Here is a 20,211-nt window from a genome sequence, read left to right as displayed (position 1 = left end):
GAGCGTGATAATCAGTGGCTGGGTGTCAGCTTATCGAGGCAGCCAAAAGAGAATGGATCTATCGTTGTATGTATTGACCGCTGGAGCTGCGTGTCTGTTTGTCAGACTGTCTTCACCTTTGTTATGCTTCTGTGTCAAATGTCACATTTGTTTTTTATCCATAGGCTTGTGGACATAGATGGAAAAATATATTCTACATAAAAAATGAACATAAACTCCCGTATGGCATTTGTTTTGCCATCTCTTCTGATTTCCGAACTGAACTAAGCAGAAGAATATGCCCATGCTATATAGGTAAGCAAAATGCTTGGGGAAAGCTAAGATAATTGCGTGTGCAGAGTTTGTGAAGAGCCTGTGTTGCTCTGAGCAGGCTTTCTGCAGCCAAAGGTTTGAAGATTGAGTGCTGATGATACAAGCCCAACTTATGAGGTGAATTTGTTAGCAAGGTATTTATCACTTCAAATAAAAGCTGCTTTCAACCGGCAAAAAATTAATTTAAATAGGGCATCAGAATACCTGCTGCTTGGACTGAATCACTGAAGGATACGTGCTTCTCAGAAATAGGCCAGAAGAGGACATCTTTCCTTCTGTTACTTGCTCGCTCTGCTCAGGAGAGTGCCTCACAGCAGAGTAGCAATAATACCTGCAACTGATTGTTGTGATCCACTCCTTAGTCTTTGATACAAAGCTCCTGTGGTTCCTCGACACAGTGTGTGTCCCTGTTCCTTACTTGGCTCCTGCCAAGACCACTGCTGTCATGTGATGCGAGACCTTCAGTGGTCCTTCCTCAGAGGACTTCAGGAGTAGAATAAGGGTCAAGACCTGAAGCTATCGAACAAGTCCATCCCTGCCTTCCCTTTCATACCTCCCTCCCATCCAGGAGAATGATCTCTTGACCCTGCCACTTGCCAATGCAAGGAGGAGCTGACTGGCCTTTCTGTGTAGACCGATAGAGTAATGCCGTCAAATATCCTGGTGCTCCTTTGGAGACCGTTACAAGCATTGGTGAAATCATGCTTTTATCTTCAGTGACTTTTTAAGTGAACAAATCAATGGATGAAAGGAACCCTGATGGGAGGCAGCTAGCGAAGAAAAGCAGGAAAACAAAGGTGGGCGAGCTGGATGTAAAGACAGCTGCTCAGGATAATAGATACCAGTATGTCTAAGACGGCCATAACACAAGCCTTTCAGAGCATTAGGGGAGCATCAGGGCAACTCTTACCAAGATACGTTAGCCTGTCAGTCAGATTATGCCTAAATTATACAGAATGGAAGAGTTAAGCTTATCTAGCTGTGCATCTCAAACTATATGTGCTGTTTAACTCATGGAACAATTTAAAAAGAAAACTGTAGCCATTAAAGTGACAAGATTTCAAAGGCAGCTGTGGTCAAGTGATGTGTAGTGCTTTGAGTTTGTTACAGTACTATATTGAATTAAAGGCTATACAGTGGAAAGCAGTGGTTTTAGTTTTATTACAGAAGTGAAAAGCAGTGTTTTATTTTGGTGTTGGTTTGTTGGGGTTTTTTTAACTTCTCTCAACTGCTGGTGAAGACCTGGTAACAAATTCTGAAATTGCATGCATCTCATCCTTTTTAATATTTCTTGTCCATTCCCAGATCATGTGCGAAAGTTTGGAGAAAACCATGGGTCATGCCAGGCTGGAATGTCTAGTTTTTATATTGAGGTGTGTATTAAAGATACCAAACTTCGCTCTGTATATACACCTACATATATGTATACACACATGAAAGTGTATATGTAAATGCAGACATTAACACTGTATTTTTTTGTGGGAGGGAAAAATCAGACTTTTCTTGTTTATTTTTAATTGAATAAGACTTGCATGATAATTCCCAAATAATACTTTTACTTTTTAGTCCCAACAACACTTTTACACCTTACTAAATCCAAAATTACTTTTCATCTGGAAAAGAGAATGAATATAATTGTATGAAGTTTTACTATTCTCTTTAATCTGTTTGATGTAACACCAACAGTAATAATGCTTATATTTTTGCTTTACAGAGTAATATTCTGTTTTGTTTAATCTCCATTTCACCCTAAGATTCTGAATTCTAAAAAACTCTTTTGAGAAAAGAATATCCTGTTTGTTTCTCTGTTTTAAGTTGCTCGCAGCTCAAAGTTTTTAATAACCATATTTTCAGAAAGTCTGAAAAATGTTTTCTGTGATCTAGTAGTAATCCCCCAGTACTGAGACAGATGCATCTCCAGTAGCATTTCATTGAGTTCACAGGAGATCTACAGAAAAGCATTTGACTTGTTTTGCTTATCTTCATGAATATTTCAATTTGAATAACATGGCTTTGTTTTATTTTTCTTTTAGGACTTAATTATAATGGGAGCCCCTGGATCATTTTATTGGACTGGTTCTGTTTTTGTATACAATACAACTGCAAATACAATCCATGCTTATACAGATTCAAATAACCAAGTGAAATTTGGGAGTTATCTAGGTACTTAAAATATTTAATACTTTACAAACAATAAGTCAAAGAATTAGCTGATCTTGAAGTGAGCGCACAGTGTTTATCAGTGCTTTCTTTATTAATCCCAGAAGTGACGGTTCTAAAGATGAATTCTGATTTTGTTAAATATTATTTAATTGTAAGGCTTCCTCTCTGTTCTTTTTACACGGAAGCTTCTCAAACACTGGATTTCTGTTTTTATCATCTCTCCACTGAGTTTCTGTTGTTTCTTGATTTCGAAGGTAGAGATATGATTAGCAATGGTTTGCACTTCATTGTTAAGTCTGAAATGCTGTCAAGGGCTTTCATAGCAAAAGACATGATATTTCACATGCAACAGAAATATGAAGTTTGTTACAGTGAAAGCTGCAAGGAAACAAGCCTTAATTGTATTGTCAGTAAGGGGAAGTATGCTGTGATCTTAAGAGACAGACTTGCTACCAATCATGATCTTCTTTTTTTCAATCCAGCCATAACTTGGTCTTGGATACATGGGGAGGCAAACCTTATCTATAAATGTCTGCAAAGAATGCCATGAAGCTGCTACTCACGTACCTATAGCCAAGTAATTAGCTGAATTTAGTACTAGAATTTGTAGGGGTTTATGCCAAGAACCATCAGCAGCTTTAGTTTTCTCACGACACACTAAAAAAAGCTTGTCTGTCCTTCCTAAACTCCTGAGCAAGAATATTTTTGCCTGTGACCATAGGTTTTTGCATTTTCCCATTCATAGTTCCGGTTCACATCGATAAACATTTCCTGTTTCTGATACCACTCTTGACAATAGGAAGTAGGTATACATTGCAAAATAACTGTTATGAAATACAAAGTGGCTAACAATTCAGAATTCAGTACTGAGCCTTGCAAAGGCTGCAGTTGGGCTCTGAGGAAAAGTCAAGCAAAAGAGATGCTGGATGGCAAAATGTGATCAGATACCCAGATCACTATGGTTAATGAGTAACATTTCTAACCTTTCAGGGGACAAATGAAAAACTTCAGAGGATGTTTGCTCCAGCTTTCCAGTAACAATCAGCAGAAAAAATATTGCATCTCTCTGGGAAAAAGCTCATTACAGATTTCTCCTCCTACAAGTATAAGAGTGAGAATTTCTGTAGTGAGTGAGTCAAGTCATTGATAGCCAAAAGCCAGATATAGGCAAACAGGTAAAAAGGTTGCGTAAGGACTGTCCTGGGGATCATGCGGGGAATACCTTCCCATACACGTGTGGTCTCTCCTGGCTCCATTGGCCATCCAGGACCTGAGATAAGCTGGAGTTTGCTTTACAAATATTTCTCCAGAGATCTGGTGCAACCATAACAGCCAGCATGCTAGCTTGGCAGAGCCATATGTCATCTAAACTTGCCCTTTCTACAGGAAAGTGAAGAAAGGGACCATGGACTCATCTGAGCATCTCTAGAGTAGCAGCTGTGATAAACTTTAAATTTTGCACCTCCTATTTGTTGTTTCATAATACATAATGTGGTTGAAAGAACATAGAAGTGCCTTCCTTCCCCTCCTTCAGCTTTTGTTCTGTCCCGTCTTTGGTAGTGTTCAAGGCCGAACTCTACTTAGGGTTAATTCTGTTACCAAAGATTTTTATTTTTTTTTTTGACAGTTGAGTTTGCTTCTCCCTTAAATAATGAACAAAAATGTCCTTACCCAGTGGTGGAAGTATACTGTGACCAGTGGACCAAGGTGCAATTCAAGCTCATGACTAGACGTCACTATCTACTTGCACTGTCCTTCTAGCAGGCACTGAGAAGTTGTCTGCTTTATTTACATTTTTCATTAAACTGTCAAAGAGTAATAATTAATAAATTAGTGTTTAGAGGAAGGGTGTGCAGAAGTATCGTAACAGTTGGAAGAAACAAAGCTGTTTAAGTACCAGACAATTAAAAGAAGGAAGAGAAGATGTTAAAAGAGAAGCTGGTAGTATGTAACTTTTGGTAGTATTTCCTTGACTACTTCTGAGTATCTTGGAGATAGTAACTGACTTCTTTAAAAGGAATTACATAAATAAGTCAGTCTTTCAAATCAGCTGGGCCTGATGAAAGAGTAACCTTAGGCACTGAACAAACTGCCTTAGAGACATCACTAACGAATAGTTTCTTTTAGGAATCTGAAAATGGCAAATGACATTTCATAAAACTGAAAAGCTGTAGTGATGGCAAAGAGGAGAGAATTCTGGGGTTGAAAATAAAATTTCATTTGACTATGCCTTTAAATTTAGAGGGTCAATTGTGTGATCTCCCCCACCCACCATCTGCCAGACATTTTAACACCACAATAAAAACGAGGACTGTCTGATTACTATCGTTTCTTTTGGTGTATTTGGCTTTTTGGGGTGCTTGTTGCTGTTGGTTTTTTTTTTGGGGGGGGGGGGTTTGGTTTGTTGTTTGGTTTTTTTTTAAGTTCTTTAGAATTACCAATATTTACACTTCAGCAAAACCAAAACAGCTAGAAAATAAAGGTAATTTCTTAAGCTTAATTTAAGCTTAATTTAAGCTTAATTAAAGCTTAATTTTTTGTTGAATAAGTAAAAACTAAGTTTTGACCTTCAAATGATAAATTGTCTTGTTGACCTCTTTTAGCTTAAAATATGAAAAGAAAAAGCTGCCTTAATGAGAACTTGAATTCTAGAGAGTTGTCTTCACAGATTAAAGATTTAAGGCTCGTTATCATCTGATCCAAGATGATTTTTCCATTTTCTCTGCATGCTGTGAAAATCAACAGTCATTCAGTAATTGCAAGAACAGCAGAATATGTTAACTGTCTTCCCTGTTTCAACTTAGCCGTAATATATCTTGGAAAGAGTAAGGATGACTTGTGTAGCTACAGATTATCGCGTGGGCATTCAGTTTGCAATTCTGTGGCTGGATGTCTGCACTGAAATATGGTCTGTTTGTTAAGAACTATCTCCACATACAGAAATACTTTGTTACGTGGAGTCACTTGCAAAAGCTGATGCAATGTTTTCTTATTATGTAATCAAGCTTTTGCTCTAATTTGTTCCTGATATTTTCATGTGTGTATATCCACAATGTGCACATATGTACATGCGCACATGCATGTCAGTAGCACTGCATTTCAGCTGTCTGCAGTCTGGTTACAACAATAGTCAAAGAGTATTGAATCAGATGTTTCCACATTGCACTGTGTGGACACTTGATTGTTTTTATTTGTATTACAATGTAAGCTCACTGAACAATTTCAGAATATGCATTAACAGAAGGTGTTTGCAATTTATTTTATTGGCTTTTAAAGTACAGCAGGTAATTGAGATCTTGGGAAGTAATTAGTGTTTCTGACACTTGTTTCTGCTTGCTGGAAGTTATTGTCTGTATTGAACTTTTGCTTGTATTTAAAAAACTTTCTTTTTGTTTTCATTGCTAACTTGCATGAGGTCTGAATGTCAGAGTCACGGTAATTTGTGGTGTTGACAGCTTTTATACGTCATGCTCCCATTTTTTTTCTTTACATAGCATTTCCAGTATTGAATAGTGCATTTCTAACTTACAGGATACTCTGTTGGAGCTGGACATTTTCTGACATCAGCCAGTACAGAAGTAATTGGAGGGGCTCCCCAGCAGGAGCAGACTGGTAAGGTAAGAGATTGTCTATACTACTGGTTTGAAGAATGTACCCCCACATACCCACCCATGATTTTCCAATTTAGATTAATGTATTAAAGACAAATATCAGATAAATAAGATTTCTCCTGGGGAGAAAAGTCAAAGAAGGAATGAGGGAAGATAGTCTACATAACATTGCTGTGGACTGTAGTGTTAAAGAAAGGTACAGAGAGGAAATAGTAAATAGATGTATTTTGTGATATCACGTGTTGCTTTGCTAATTCTCTAGCATATGCTGTAGAGAAAGCACAGGCAAGTATTTCAGATTACTGTTTGCTGAACTCCGCTTATATTTTATTTTCATTTTAGGCATACATTTTTAGCATTGAGAAGCAACTGAATATTCTATTTGAACTAAGGGGTAAAAAGGTAAATCTTTCATACTACTTTTCTGTACTGTAGAACTTCTATCATGTCTTGATCAAAATTCGAAGATAATGTGATTTCTTGTTTGTACACAGCTTGGTTCTTACTTTGGAGCTGCAGTTTGTGCTGTGGACCTGAATTCAGATGGCCTCTCAGACTTACTAGTTGGTGCTCCAATGCAAAGTACCATCAGGGAAGAAGGAAGAGTTTATGTCTATATCAATTCAGGTTCTGTAAGTATTTTCTCTTAAAAACACGTGGTAACACAGTCATTCTACTATAGCAAGCTATGAAGAAGAGATTTAATCTCTTATTATATGATATTTCAGGATATAGGAAAAACAGCTCTTAGAACCACGATGACAATCCCAGCAGGACCGTGTAGCACACCTGCACAGCTATCTGTGTGAACTGTAACACGTTGTTACTTACGCTAGCGTTAGAACTGAGGACAGACTGGTTTTGTTTCATAGTACCTTCAGGTGCTGACAGCCTCCCACTACAGCCTCTTTGCCAGCTCTCCTCCATTACCATACTTACCACTGAACTGGCATGTGAAGAGCAACTTATTTATCACTTCAGAAACAAATAAGGAATGAAAAACTTGCATGCAGTTAGTGGTACAAGTCAGGAAAGAGACTGGTAGTCCTTGGTTTGGAAAATAAAGTAGCTGGACAGATCATGCATTAGAATTAGCTTCCTTTTATTCTTTTTAAGGATCAGAAGTGAACGTATAATCACTATTTTTTGTCTGCTTTTGCATTTGTCTGGCTTTGTAAATATTGTCTTCGTATCTTGTTTCCCTGCCTCCTTCTCCACACTAATACATATTTATTCTCTTATGCTTGCAATTGACATTTTCTCAACATGTATTCCTTATAGAGAACTAAGCCACTCCAGGATATCTACAACTAAGGCACACACAATAGCTCTGAAGCAGCTCCTGTTTACTACTGTTTTAGCAAACAGTTTTCACAGAGCAGTAAGCCTCTATATTCCAATACAAGCCTGCTCCTGTTTACAGGTGTTTGCTATGGGAACACATTGCTGTTCCCTTTCTTAAAGAACAACTTTCTTATTCTTTATTATTCTTATACTAAGTACTGTTAAATATCTTTGATAACACTTGCTTCTGCACCAGGGAGTTCAGTAGGATTATATGTTGGCATCCAAGGAAGTTTTAACATTTTGAGTAATATTCAGGTCACCTGGAAGACGCTTGGTTAATGTGCCATTGACTCTGTTTTCCTTCAGGAGGCGAAGATGGTAGAACTGAACATAGAGCTCAGTGGGAGTGACTCATATGCAGCCAGGTTTGGAGAGTCCATAGCCAATCTAGGAGACATTGATAATGATGGCTTTGAAGGTAAGTATATAAAGAAAAACCCTTGGGTTTAATTCTCTCTGAGCAGTGGACTGTCATGATAAACAGGAGGATTATGGAAGTCTGAGAAGACTTCCAGTGGCTGACTTGACTTTTCTTTTCTAGGCCAGTGATTTGAAATACAGCTGTTTCACAGTCATTGATGCATAATATCAAGAGTTTAGGTTCTATTGCTTTAATGAAGAGCATGAGCATAAGGTGATAACATAGTCTGTAATTTTGGGTGGTGGACCTCAAGTGGAATCCCTAATCCTGTTTTAGACATCTGAGACAACTGTTGTAGAACAATTTGGCAGTTTTGTAACATCATAAATAAAAATCACACATGGAGTCAAGATCTGCTTCTGTGTTACTGATAGGAACTACTAAATACATGGGGACAGCGAAAACAACATGCAAGCTGGGAGCCTATTGTGGGACTGCCCTCAGGTGACTCATGAATGGCCTAGCATGGGCTCCCAGTGGGGCTTGGACACAGAACACAGGGAAAGACTTTGATGGTGAATTTGTGATGCTAGTGGGGCTCAGAGGGACCTTTTTCTTCCTGTTGTCCATACAGGAGGATCTATTTCAGGCACATAAAGTTAGATGCCCAAACAGAAACTGAGAATATCCTCCCTTCCCCACCTCCCAGGCTGAAACACCCTCTCTAAATATGATGAGATGTGGGCTGAAATTTCCATTAATGTTGTTCAGGTGGAGCCTGCTCAGAGGGCAGAGAGATTCAGCCTCCAGATTTGTGTCTTAACTTCCGTAGTAAGCATAAAAGTAAAAGATGTTGAAAAGAGAATGCCATGTGAAAATTACAGATAAAAGGTATTTTAGTTATAGAAAACATATGAAATGATGTAAGATGTATTGTAACATCTAGAATGACTCTTATGGCCTTCTACTTCCCTTCTGCTTCCAGTCAGGCTGCCTAAAATGTATTTGCTCCAGAAAGCCCCAGGGTCTGTTGCTCTCAGCTTGTTTCCTTCTAAGACCATTCACTAGCTCTTTAGGTAGCCTGCAGAAACACAGCCAACTGGGAGGCCTCCAGCTAGGCTGAAGACAAGCAAAGGGGACCTGGCCCAGTGGCTTCCTTCATCTTGTCATGGTTTCAAACAAATAGGAATGGCCAGTATTCCTCTCTGAAAAATTGGCATGTGCTTCCCTCCAGCAAAAATGCAGGCACAATAGGCTGTGTAGGGACAGGATAAAATACGACAAGCAGTTTTTACTGATGAAAAATTCATTAACAGCTTCAGTTTTTCCATCATCAAAACTTGGACTATATGCAGGGAGCTAGTATCCTTTGTGCTAAAACTGTCAGCTTTTTCTGGGCTGTATCTTTACAAAATCCATGTCTTTCTTCATGCTTCAGAATCACCATTTTTATTTGCAGTTACCGTCCAGGGTTCTCCTTTCATTCTTCCTTTTGTCTTGTGTTCCTGGTACTGTTCCATAATCTGCAAAGCTTGCAAGAGTCATTCTCTTCTTATCTGGTCTCCTTTTCCATAGTCTTTTTTTTTTTTTTTTCCTCCTTTGGTACCTGTTCCTTGAACTCTTTTTAAATTTCGTTTCTCTTGTTTTGCATTACCTTCTCAATTTTATTCACGAGTTTCAGATTTTTCCCCAAAATATTTGCAAACATCAAGGGAAAACCATATTAAAATGTAGGGATGGGGAACAGAGAAGTAAAATCAAATTAATAGTAGAATAGCAAAGCAGATGTATAACATGGAATATTATGTAAAATGGGCATCCTAAAACTGCAGGGGGAGGCAGAGCAAACAAGTGGGTTAGCTTTTGAAGGGAGCAAAAATATTGGAAAGAAAAAGTGGAGGCAATATTGAGAGTGGCAGTAGGAAAATAAATTTTGTAAGAAAACCAGCTGGAAGCAAAATATGAAGAGAAATTGGGTGTTAGAAACAATTTGTCTGTAGTAAGTAATAAAAAAGCACAGCATAGCCAACTTCTTCAACAGTCTAAACCATCAGTATCAGCCCTGTGAAGACAGTGGCGTGCGTGTTGGTGTAGAATCCGACTTCCTCAAGAACATATGTGTAATTTTATTTAGTGCAACTTGGCTTTCCTATTTTTGTTTCACCACTAGAGAGGTATAACATATTTAGTGTGTTTTAGTCACCAAAGTATGGATTCAATCAATGTGAATTCAATCAGAGAAGTGTTCAGTAAAACCAAATGGTCAGAGCTTTGCTTTTCTTGTGATTTTGGTTTTGTGCAGCATACAGTATTTCTGATTTGTAGAGAGATCGGTTTTGCTTATTTGTGAATGAAAGTTCATAATTATTAATTTATATTAGTGGCTTTCGAGATGGTGTAGTTCATCTCCCCCTCCCTGTCTCCACTTTTTAGTTAACAGCCTCTGGTTATTTAAACCATGGGGCTGTTTGGTAAAGGCTGTTGAGGGTGGCTGGGTGGGTGGGTTGGTTGGTTGGTTCGTCGCCACATGCCTCTGGGATTAAATCATCCAGGCATAAAACATACCCCTTTGTACAAACCAGCTACCTTCATTTCCTCGTTAAATGCCTGTTCAAGCCTGTTATCAGCTGTTAAGGATATTTCATAGAAAAATAAATGGTTCATTTCAGGCAGTGTAATAAGAGTACTTCGTGTGTTTCAGTGATTTAATCCATGTGGGAATAGCAGAGGGCAGGAAAATCATTGTCGTTCCAAGAATGCAAAGATTTTTATTTTTAAAGACCATGATCATTTTGGCTGTTCTCCATGATAACCTCGTAACTTCTTAAGGGTCAAATTCAGTATTGGTAGGAACAGACTTTGTCCCGAACGAAATGGCTGTATTTGGCCCTTGTTTTCCAGAAACATAGTGCTTAAGGCAGAGTCAGATTACTGAGCTGGTCTGTATTGTGTCTGTTTGCTCTTGGTCTATCTTCAGCACTTTCTTTGCATTCACTCAAATAAATTTGGTTTGGCATTGCATTCATCATCATTTGGATTTCTTTAACTCTTCCTTGTTCATGTTTCCTAGTCAACTGATTATTGTAAAATTGTTTTTCCACAGATGTAGCAATTGGGGCTCCACAAGAAGATAATCTAAAAGGGGTTATTTATATATATAATGGCAGAGAAGATGGAATAACACCATCATTTTCACAGGTATGGTTTTTCAATGAAAAATAATCAGTCCAGAAAAAACCTTAAGTTTAAATTTGAGCAAGTTTTCCCTTCATTTAACACTCAGACCATCTGAGGTACTGTAAAGACTTCAAAATTTTTCTTACATAGTCTTTGATTTCCAGTCATAATATAACCTGTAACAGAAAAATAAATTGTTTTGGAGGCCTCAGACAGGGTTTATGGAATATAACATTTGCAGTAATTGAAGAATATTACATTCAGAGGGATACTTTCACAGGTAAGCATGTAACTGCCTTCAGCAGAAGGATGGTTGTGCTAACATTTTTCATTGGATATAGTAACTCAAAGATTAGCTTTCCAAGAATAATTTTATTTTCTGGCTTTTTTCTTCCTCAGAGAATACAAGGACATCAAGTCAGTAATTCTTTAAGCATGTTTGGACAATCCATAGCAAGTGGCATTGATGCAGATAACAATGGCTATCAAGGTGAATGGAACAATTTTGTTTATTTTTAATTTTTAAAAGAGTAGAGATTCATAGGGAACAACCCTACCGTGCTACTTGTTACTTTTAACAGAAGCAAAATCTGTTATTAAGATGACATGTCACATCTTGCATTTTGCGAAGCAAAAAAAAAAAGAGGTAAAGCTGAGGCCAAGCCGTCAGTTTTCACGGTCATCTATTATTGAAGGACTGAGAATGATGTAGTAGTAAAATCATAGCGCACAAGAGGAAGAAAAACTTAATTTTTATTTTTACAGGAGCCATCTCATCTGCTAATGTCACAATGAGCTAGTCTGGGCACTGGAACACATTTATTGTCCAGACCAGTGTGCTAACCTAAAAATCTTACTGGTCTTCACATAGTCTGGATTTTGCCAAAAGTCACGGAGCTCTGTGACTTTCAGTCTGTGTGAACAATACATTAACCTGGGTCAGGGCTCACAACATTGGATTAAGACTGTTGCGGAGTTCTTCTGGGCATGACACCAAAGTGCTAATTTGTTGTAAAACAAATTAGCTGATTCCAAGTGTATACTCATTGTTTTATACATATTCTCAAAATATTTTGACATTATGCAGATAAGCGTTGTGTCAGGTCAGGTGTTGCCTGTTCTGCCCCTGTGCGTGTAAAAGCATAAAGTTATCCTGAACTGCATGTTGTATGCTGTGGCTACGTCAACAGAAGAGTCACTCAGGTTAATATGTAATGCGGGGCTAAGAGGTAGTGTGCAAGTACTCTGCTCTCAGGTCACCTGTTGCTTACTGATTTGGGAGTCACATCCTCAGACCCTCATATCATTTAGACTCATCTGACGATTCATTTTTGCTACTTCATTTGAGATGTCTGTGTACTATGTATATGTCTTTATTGCATGAATAGTTTTCAGTTAGTTTGGAATAAGTTAAATAATTTTCTTCTATCTATGTCTAATTTCATACATATATATAGTTATATATATAACTGAATTGTTTATGTATATGTGCGTGTATGTACAACAATATTGAATGTTTGGATTAAAAAGAAGGCAAGTACCTCCTATTTAGCTGAACTGTCCTTCAGTATCAGCTACTTAAACATGGACTAGAAACCAAATCATCACATTACCAGTATCTCCAAGTCCAGCAAATTAGCATGCGGCGTTAATGGACAGCGGACAAGTATTTGAGGAATCATCTTCTAGACAGAGAAGAACCTTTAAATATAATAAATAAAGGGCAAATGGTGTTTTAATGCTGGCCCAAAGGTGACTATGCACAAAATGCTTGTACCTGAGAAGTAACTCCTGTTGACAAATTATGCTTACTGATCTGTTTTTTTGTACAGATGTAGCAGTTGGTGCATTTCTTTCTGATTCTGCTGTGGTGCTGAGGTGAGACTGCTACATTTCAGTGCTTTTAAAGACCTTACAATTTAACTGTGTTTTTTTGGTGCAACTTAATAAAACTCGTTAGCATATTTTAACCTTGTGATGTTAGTCTTGGTGGCTTTAACTTCAGTCATTAGGCCCTAGAATGCTATACAACTGAGACATTTAAGTAAACACCTTGAAGAAAAAGAAAATATTCTGAAACTTCTTGAGGCAACAAATAATGTGCATACAACTATTTGGATTCTGAAAAATGCAGATAGCTTAAAAAATTATAATTATAAAATATAAAAATAGATTCAGTCAGAGACTGTTAGATTCTGCAGAGATTCTATAAGCTATTTCTGAAGTGTTTTGTGAACGTTAACTCTCTTCTATTCTTAGAACAAAACCAGTGATAATTGTTGAAGCTTCTTTAAAACATCCTAATTCAATAAATCGAACTAATTTAAACTGCATGGAAAATGACCAGCCTGCCGTCTGTATGAATTTGAAGATATGCTTTACCTATACAGGACGAGAGGTACCTGGTTATATTGGTAAGCTACTTGGAAAAAATTCCAGTATATGTGTCCATTTTAAATGCACCTATTTGCAGAATAACACTATTGGTATTTAGTGGACCGTTAGTCTGAGTTCAGTATGAAATGAGAAATTAAAAATGTGGATACCTTTTTAGCTCATAGTTATTTTATAACATGGAGCCATTACACTTTTATTCAATTTAGAATAACAGCACATCCCTAGGACTGCCGGAGTTACATGGCCTAGAAGAGATAGTGATGTTAAAAAGGTGAGATATTGTGAGGCCAACAGTAGAACTCCGTTATCTGTTGCATCAATGATGTAATCTGAAGTTTTGATGGCAACTGGTTTAGACAAAGACTAGTTTTTAGCAAGCTCACTGGGTTGTGAATGCTAGAGTTCAGCTGGGGCTGTGCACAACCATTTAGTAATATATTCACATGGGTTTCGCAGCAGAACCTAAAACATAGATAGGCTATTTCTGGTACCTGAATTAACTTACTCAACAGTGGTGTGATTAAATTCACACTCATACTTTCAAAATACATTGTAATTATGCCATTTCAGATGGTGCCTTTCATAGGATTTTAATAACTAGATCCGTCATTTTGATAGTTAAGCTTAGCAATAGAGAAAAGGCATTCCCTTTGTAAAGCACCTCAAGCATCTGATCATACGACTGTGGAACATGATGTGAAAGAGAAGGAGTCCCATCACAATTACGGAAAAATCTATCTTGTATTATATTTTATATAATGCATATTTTGCTTTTGGCAAAAACTGATATTACTTGAAGCAATATCTATTGGAGGGAATATTCATGGTGAACGTCTTTAAAATAATTTACTGTCTAAATTTGACTTTGTTGCCTGGGTGCTTTTAACCTACTTGTCATGTGCTATTTGCAAATACATGGTGCATGCAATTAAATTGCTTCTGTATGAGAATATACAATATCCTTTAGGAACACATTACAGAGAACACATCTAGTGGCGAACTGTAAAGTTTCAAGTTCGGATCTTTTGAAATTCATACTTGTTGTGAAAAATGAGCAGTCAGACTGGATTCCCCTTGCTGGATTTGGACATAAGACACTTCAACTTACATAGAAAAGATTAGAGGAAATTCTAGATCCTCTCACTCAACTTTTGTCAGAGATGAAGTTATAGATCAGTAATGCTCTGAAACTTATTTGCAATTTGTTATCATAGCAATTCATGCTAATTTAAATAGAAAAAGCGTTGAAGTTAAACAATATTTGTCAGTGTCTGTTGACTTATCTGTTTGTGGAAATTAATGCCAGCCCTGTAAGTAACTGAAACAGGATTTCTTTGAATAGATTCTGGTAGAAAACTATAAATGTAACTTGACAAAACTATCCCTGATATAAAAGCATGCATCAGGGATCAGTCATGATGCAGTCAATTTTCAGAGGGCTAGAAGCTTTTGTTAGGTGTGGATTTATGTCAGAGAAATTTTAAGCAGAGCATTTCAAAATTAATATTATGGAACATGCTTAAGGGAGTGAGTCAGAAGATGTAACTTCCATCATAAATCCATGAAAATTCTAACACTTAAAGTTTTTATAACTTTTGTTTTCCCTGGGGTTTATTTTGCAGTACTGCTTTATAATCTGAGTGTTGATGTGAACAGAAAAGTGGATACACAAGCAAGATTTTATTTTTCCTCCAATGGAACATCTGATACAATATCAGGAAATGTAAAGATTTACAGCAAGAATATTGCCTGCAAAGATCATCCAGCATTTATGAGGGTAATGTAATTTTCAATATGTATTGCCCTGTAAATCCTTTCTTCTACTTTGAAAAGCACACGTGGTGCAAAAGAACCTATTTTGTTTACAACTGCATCACATAATTTTGGAAGTGTAAAATATTTGTGTTCTTAACTTCCACAATTTGTATATTTTAATTTTGATGCTTTCTCAGCTTTCTGTGGGGAAGTCAGTGGGTCTGCCATCTCTTATGTTGGCAAGAATGTGCATGATAATAACAGTCATGGTGATGAAGCAGGACATGAGCATTCTTGACATTTTTTCACCCTCTTTTATGGATGACAGTTCATAGATTGAAGCCAGTTTGGAGCAACCAAGAAGATACGGTATAACATACATTTTCTGCTGAACATTTCTGAATGAACTTTCCTATGTACTCCCTAATGCAAAATATTTAAACTTGTAATTACACAGAGGAAATGTTTATTATGTTTTTTCATTTGTAACTATTGCAAAGAACACATGTATGGTCCTGCACCCCTTTTTACCATGAGATGATGAGGTAGACCCACCCAGTAAGAAAAGAATCCATTCCTGATACACAGGAAGTGAAATGAAGTTGATTGCTAGAAGACAGTCTGTAGCTCAAGGTTTATAGTGCGGTCTGTTCTGTGAATTTGTTGCAAGGAGCCAAAGGCTAGCAGGACATGGATAAGAACATGTTTGGAATTGTTTGATTTCTCCCTGCAAGGGACGCAGCACTTGCAAAGGAAAAACGCAGAAATCCAGAGGTGGAAATGGGGTAGGAAGAGCACTTGCAAGAGTTTCATGAATGAATGGACAATATGAAGAGTGTGCAATGTGCTGACAGTGATCCCTCTGCTTACAAAGGTGAAGCCTGCACAGATGTGTCTTTCTCCTGGACATATCAACCTGGATCCTGGACCAGATTAGTAGTGAATGTGGTTACAATTCTCTGTCTGTGAAGGTGTAGAGACAACTTTGTTGTAGGAATCTGCTGGCAGAAGTGCTTCAGAGGAGAAGCCACAGAGGTAGAAGTGCTGCCAGGGTAAGTGGGGGTTCAGCATGAGGCTGTTGGAGACCTGCAAGATGTCAGCTAGCCAGGGAGGCCTGCACCAACACCAAAAATAGAGATGGTACCTCAGCAGGAGGAAGTTGGCTGTTGGCTTCTCCAGAAGTAGAGGTTGATCCAACAGCAGCCATCCTTGGAAATTAAGGGTGGTACTGGCTTGGAAATAAGTTAGTCAGAATCCGGTCAGTAAGATCCTAACTGCAATAGTAGTCTCAAAGTCACTGTTGCCCTGGAGGAAATGAACTGTCGTATTCATGCTTGATGTATCCCTCTGAAGGATGAACGATGGATGTGTCTTGAAGGTAAAAACAACTGCAGTCAGGACAAGGATATAATATTTTTAAGGCCATTCACTGGACAAGAAAGAATAAAGTGATTTACTATATCAAACGTCTCAGAAGCTTGCCTATTCCAACAAAAATTTTGGAGAATAAATGGGAAGAACTTGGAGGCCTAAACCACAATCAATGAAAACTAGCGTTTACAGCAGAACCATGTTTTATTAAACTCAGAAAATACAGACTTATCTACTGTAAGATCATATCTAAGGGGGGGAAAGAATTCTTTAAAAAATATGGAGGACAGGGAATATTTAGATTTAAGGAGAAACAAGGGTAATAAAATAATGGACTGGTTTGCCTAGCCTTTTCTGTAAAATCCTCAAGGCGGCACGATAAAGCTTTGGGGTGGAAAGGAAAGCTTATGTTACATACTGGAAAATTGCCCAGATGCATTTCAGCTGGTAGTTGCACCCAAGTGAATGTTATTTACAGGAGCAATGGCAAATTGCCCACTTATATGAGTTTTGTAAGCTAAAAGAGATCTGACTGACAGCTGACCTTGTACAGATTGCTGTAGGAGCATCAGCAGGTATTTGTGTAGGAGGAAGGATATGATTTGGCTCATCACTTCCTATAGTCTATCATTAGTATTTTTTTCTCCATATAATTAAATTTTCCTTTTCATTCTTAATTAATAGCATTATAAGCATCTCTTTCCACCTACTGATGTTTATGAATCTCCTAAAGTTAAGTAAATGTGAATGTCTGTCAAGTTAAGTCCTTGCAAGAGACGAAGTACGTTTTGTGCATTTTGAGTAAAGACTAATTAATAGCTAATTAGTATGAAGGAAGTAATATAAAGCAGATGCAGAGAAGACCTTGTGGAAAATTATTTTGAATTAGGTAATATATGATTTGGCCAAAGCAAGCTTGCAGATAAGAATTAAAGTAGTGGCCATGTGGAGGGACAATCAGTGCTGTCTATCTCCCACACTTAGGGACTAATTTAGTCAGGTTTGCTATTGTTAGTACGTGGTGCTTCAAGCTGTTCAGTTTTCACAAGTAGGTAGTTTGGGCTCTGATCTGCAACATTCCTACACAGTCAAGGCTTCATATGCAAAATGGTCATTTATTGAGGAGTTTAATCATTCTTAATATGGAATAGGAAATAAAGAGGCAGAAAAATAAAATGGAGTCATGACCTGATTTAGTGGGACTGTGGGAGAACTCCTTTTGATTTCATACAGAAATGTCCATGGGTTTTGTCTGGCGTTACCACATTGGTTAACTTTGTCTATTTTAGTCAACTTGTTCTCTTTGGGCAGTACAGCGTTTTACATGTGTAATGCAGTATTATTGACAGAAGTAAGTTCACGATTCAGTAAGATTTATTTTAATAAAATAAACTTCTGTTCTGAAATTCCTGATGCTGTCATTGAATGTACTGCATATTTCTGCGTTTCTGATTACCGCTTTCAGTGGCTAAGACATTTGGACAAGCATTTGAGCCATATAGCATATGAAATGATTTTACAAGTAAAAAATAAGTGTTCCTGTTTAAGTTAGTTCTAGGGAACCCTATAATCTTTAAAACATAAGCATACATGTCTTGTCTTATATGATTAACTCATTAGGTTTCCAATTTTCATAGAAAGATGTAAGGGATATCTTGACTCCTGTACATGTTGAAGCAAGTTATCACCTGGGGCATCATATTCTACAGAAAAGAAATGCTCAAGAATTTTCACCACTTCAACCCGTTCTTCAAAGGAGGAAAGAAAAAGATATTATAAAAAGCAAGGTTAGTATATGAGTTCTCTTTTTCAAATGCAGTAAGTAATATTCACATTTTAATCTTCAGTTAAAAAAAGCTTCACACATACGTAGCATGTGAAGGAATGCATTTTCCAGACCAGCACCTAGTGCCTTGATCTTAATTAATAAACCAGCATGCTAAAAAAATGCTTAATTTTTTGCTGAAAAAAAAAAATCTTTGCAGAAATGGTATATAATTTGTGTTGTCTTTTTTTTTTTTTTTTAAAAAAAGAGGTAAGTACAGACAACTTGCAAGAATATATAATATTATAGTCCTCAGAACACACAGGTATGAAATTCACTCTTTGAAATATTCATCCTTTTTGAACCACACAGGATGAGTCAGTTTCCAGTATAAAATTGTTCTTTAAAATCAATTCTGTGTTAAATACACAGTATTGTGTTGGTATTAATCTTGAAGTGTTCCAGCAATGTTGCTGAAATATTAGTTCTGTGAAGGTATTGCAGGTTTTCAGACACAAAGTCTGTAGTGAAAAAACACTGTATTCTGTGTCCTTAAATGAGTATGAAATTAACTTTTTTCCCCAGAAAAAACATTGGGTTAATGGACTTTGATTTAAGCAATAGTCAGGATGCTCTGAATTTTTAAGTAACAAATGTTCATAAACATACTATGACTTTCACAAACAGTAAGCTTTGTGTAATTCAGATACAGTTGACTGTCAGGACACTGAGATACATAAAAGCTCCTTTTAAATGGCATGCTTTTTCTTTTCATCTTCAGTCAAAATTCTGTTTTAGAAACCACAGAGTTGGGGGGGGCTGTTGAACATAGTGACATAAATGTGCTCTATAGCATACTGATAACCAAGGCACAGACACATGCAGCTCTTGGTGTCTCTACTCTCATCAAACCTTACTAATAGTATAAGTCAAGTTTGTGTAGTGAAACTCTCTTGCAAAAGTTAACGTGCTGTATCATGGACTGTGGAGACCTGAGTTCCAGATTCTCTAAAACACTGCCCTTCTTATGTACTACTTTTAAAAATGAGCTGAACTGGTCTAACTGTGAGAGGCTGAGTCTGGAAAGCCTCTCTGTTTTTACTCTGGGTGCACAGAATATGTTCTGAAAATGACAAATCCTACCCTGGATGTGTATCTAGGAGCAAGAGCCATAAGCCAATTCTGGATGCCTGGTAACAAGGTGAAAGGTTTATTTTTTTGGAATTACTTTTACTCACTGTAATATGCATAATACACTAAAGTGCTTTGTACCTTTTTATTTTTCTTCTATAGTTTGTTTTTGCAAGATTTTGCTCCCACGAAAATTGTTCTGCTGACTTGAGAGTTTCTGGAAAAGTTGCTTTTCCAAAGTAAGTATAGTGTGGCTTTCATTTTTTTTTGAAAGAGGTTCAATAAGATTTTATCTAAATTATTCCTTAATCTTTTGTGTGTAAAGAACATTAATTTGCCAAAGTAGACTACGGACTCCCTGAGAAAATATGAGGAGTAAGGCTGTGTTTAGTTGAAGAATATTTTCAAATTATACATCTTCCAGGAAATGTAACAGAAATGTATAAAAGTGAAGAACTGTTCTTGCATAATTAGAAGACTTTACAGTTCATAAAATCTATAATCTTCACAAAAAGTTAAACTTGTATTCTACACTTCATATACAATGGGGCTAAGATACAGCACACAATGCATACTCAATGTGTAGATATAACTAGTTAAACTGACAAGCTGTCGATTATTTCTGCTGCTCTTATGAAGACACTGTATTTGCACTGTACAAAGAAGATACTTCAGTTTTGTACTAAGACATTGCTATATCCATTATTTCAATTATAACATAATTAAGTGTCTCTTTTTCCTCATTTACTTAGGAATATTACAGCTTCAGTTTTATACTGCTCGGTGAGACACCAGATGGTTGAGTGTTATGTGAGGTTTAG

General features: G+C 37.1%; 1 protein-coding gene across 1 annotated transcript in view; it reads left to right on the top strand.

Annotated features, from left to right (window-relative positions):
- Positions 1-3: 3 nt before the first annotated feature.
- ITGA4 (integrin, alpha 4 (antigen CD49D, alpha 4 subunit of VLA-4 receptor)) overlaps positions 4-20,211 on the top strand; it is a gene marked incomplete at its 5' end in the record, with an annotated part of 29,667 nt that continues 9,459 nt past the window's right edge. Inside the window, 15 exons of the mRNA XM_010087823.1 lie at positions 4-66; positions 165-294; positions 1,618-1,685; positions 2,346-2,475; positions 6,007-6,092; positions 6,429-6,488; positions 6,581-6,718; positions 7,740-7,851; positions 10,898-10,992; positions 11,371-11,461; positions 12,804-12,849; positions 13,231-13,385; positions 14,991-15,145; positions 18,132-18,281; positions 19,553-19,629. Of these exons, the coding sequence (XP_010086125.1) occupies positions 4-66; positions 165-294; positions 1,618-1,685; positions 2,346-2,475; positions 6,007-6,092; positions 6,429-6,488; positions 6,581-6,718; positions 7,740-7,851; positions 10,898-10,992; positions 11,371-11,461; positions 12,804-12,849; positions 13,231-13,385; positions 14,991-15,145; positions 18,132-18,281; positions 19,553-19,629 (1,556 nt within the window). The remainder of the gene's footprint in view (positions 67-164; positions 295-1,617; positions 1,686-2,345; positions 2,476-6,006; positions 6,093-6,428; positions 6,489-6,580; positions 6,719-7,739; positions 7,852-10,897; positions 10,993-11,370; positions 11,462-12,803; positions 12,850-13,230; positions 13,386-14,990; positions 15,146-18,131; positions 18,282-19,552; positions 19,630-20,211) is intronic.

Source organism: Pterocles gutturalis, unplaced genomic scaffold (assembly GCF_000699245.1).
Source record: "Pterocles gutturalis isolate BGI_N339 unplaced genomic scaffold, ASM69924v1 scaffold28211, whole genome shotgun sequence".
In the NCBI taxonomy this organism is placed as follows: domain Eukaryota; kingdom Metazoa; phylum Chordata; class Aves; order Pterocliformes; family Pteroclidae; genus Pterocles; species Pterocles gutturalis.
Note: the sequence above shows the minus strand (reverse complement) of the source record. Positions and strands in the feature narration are given on the sequence as shown.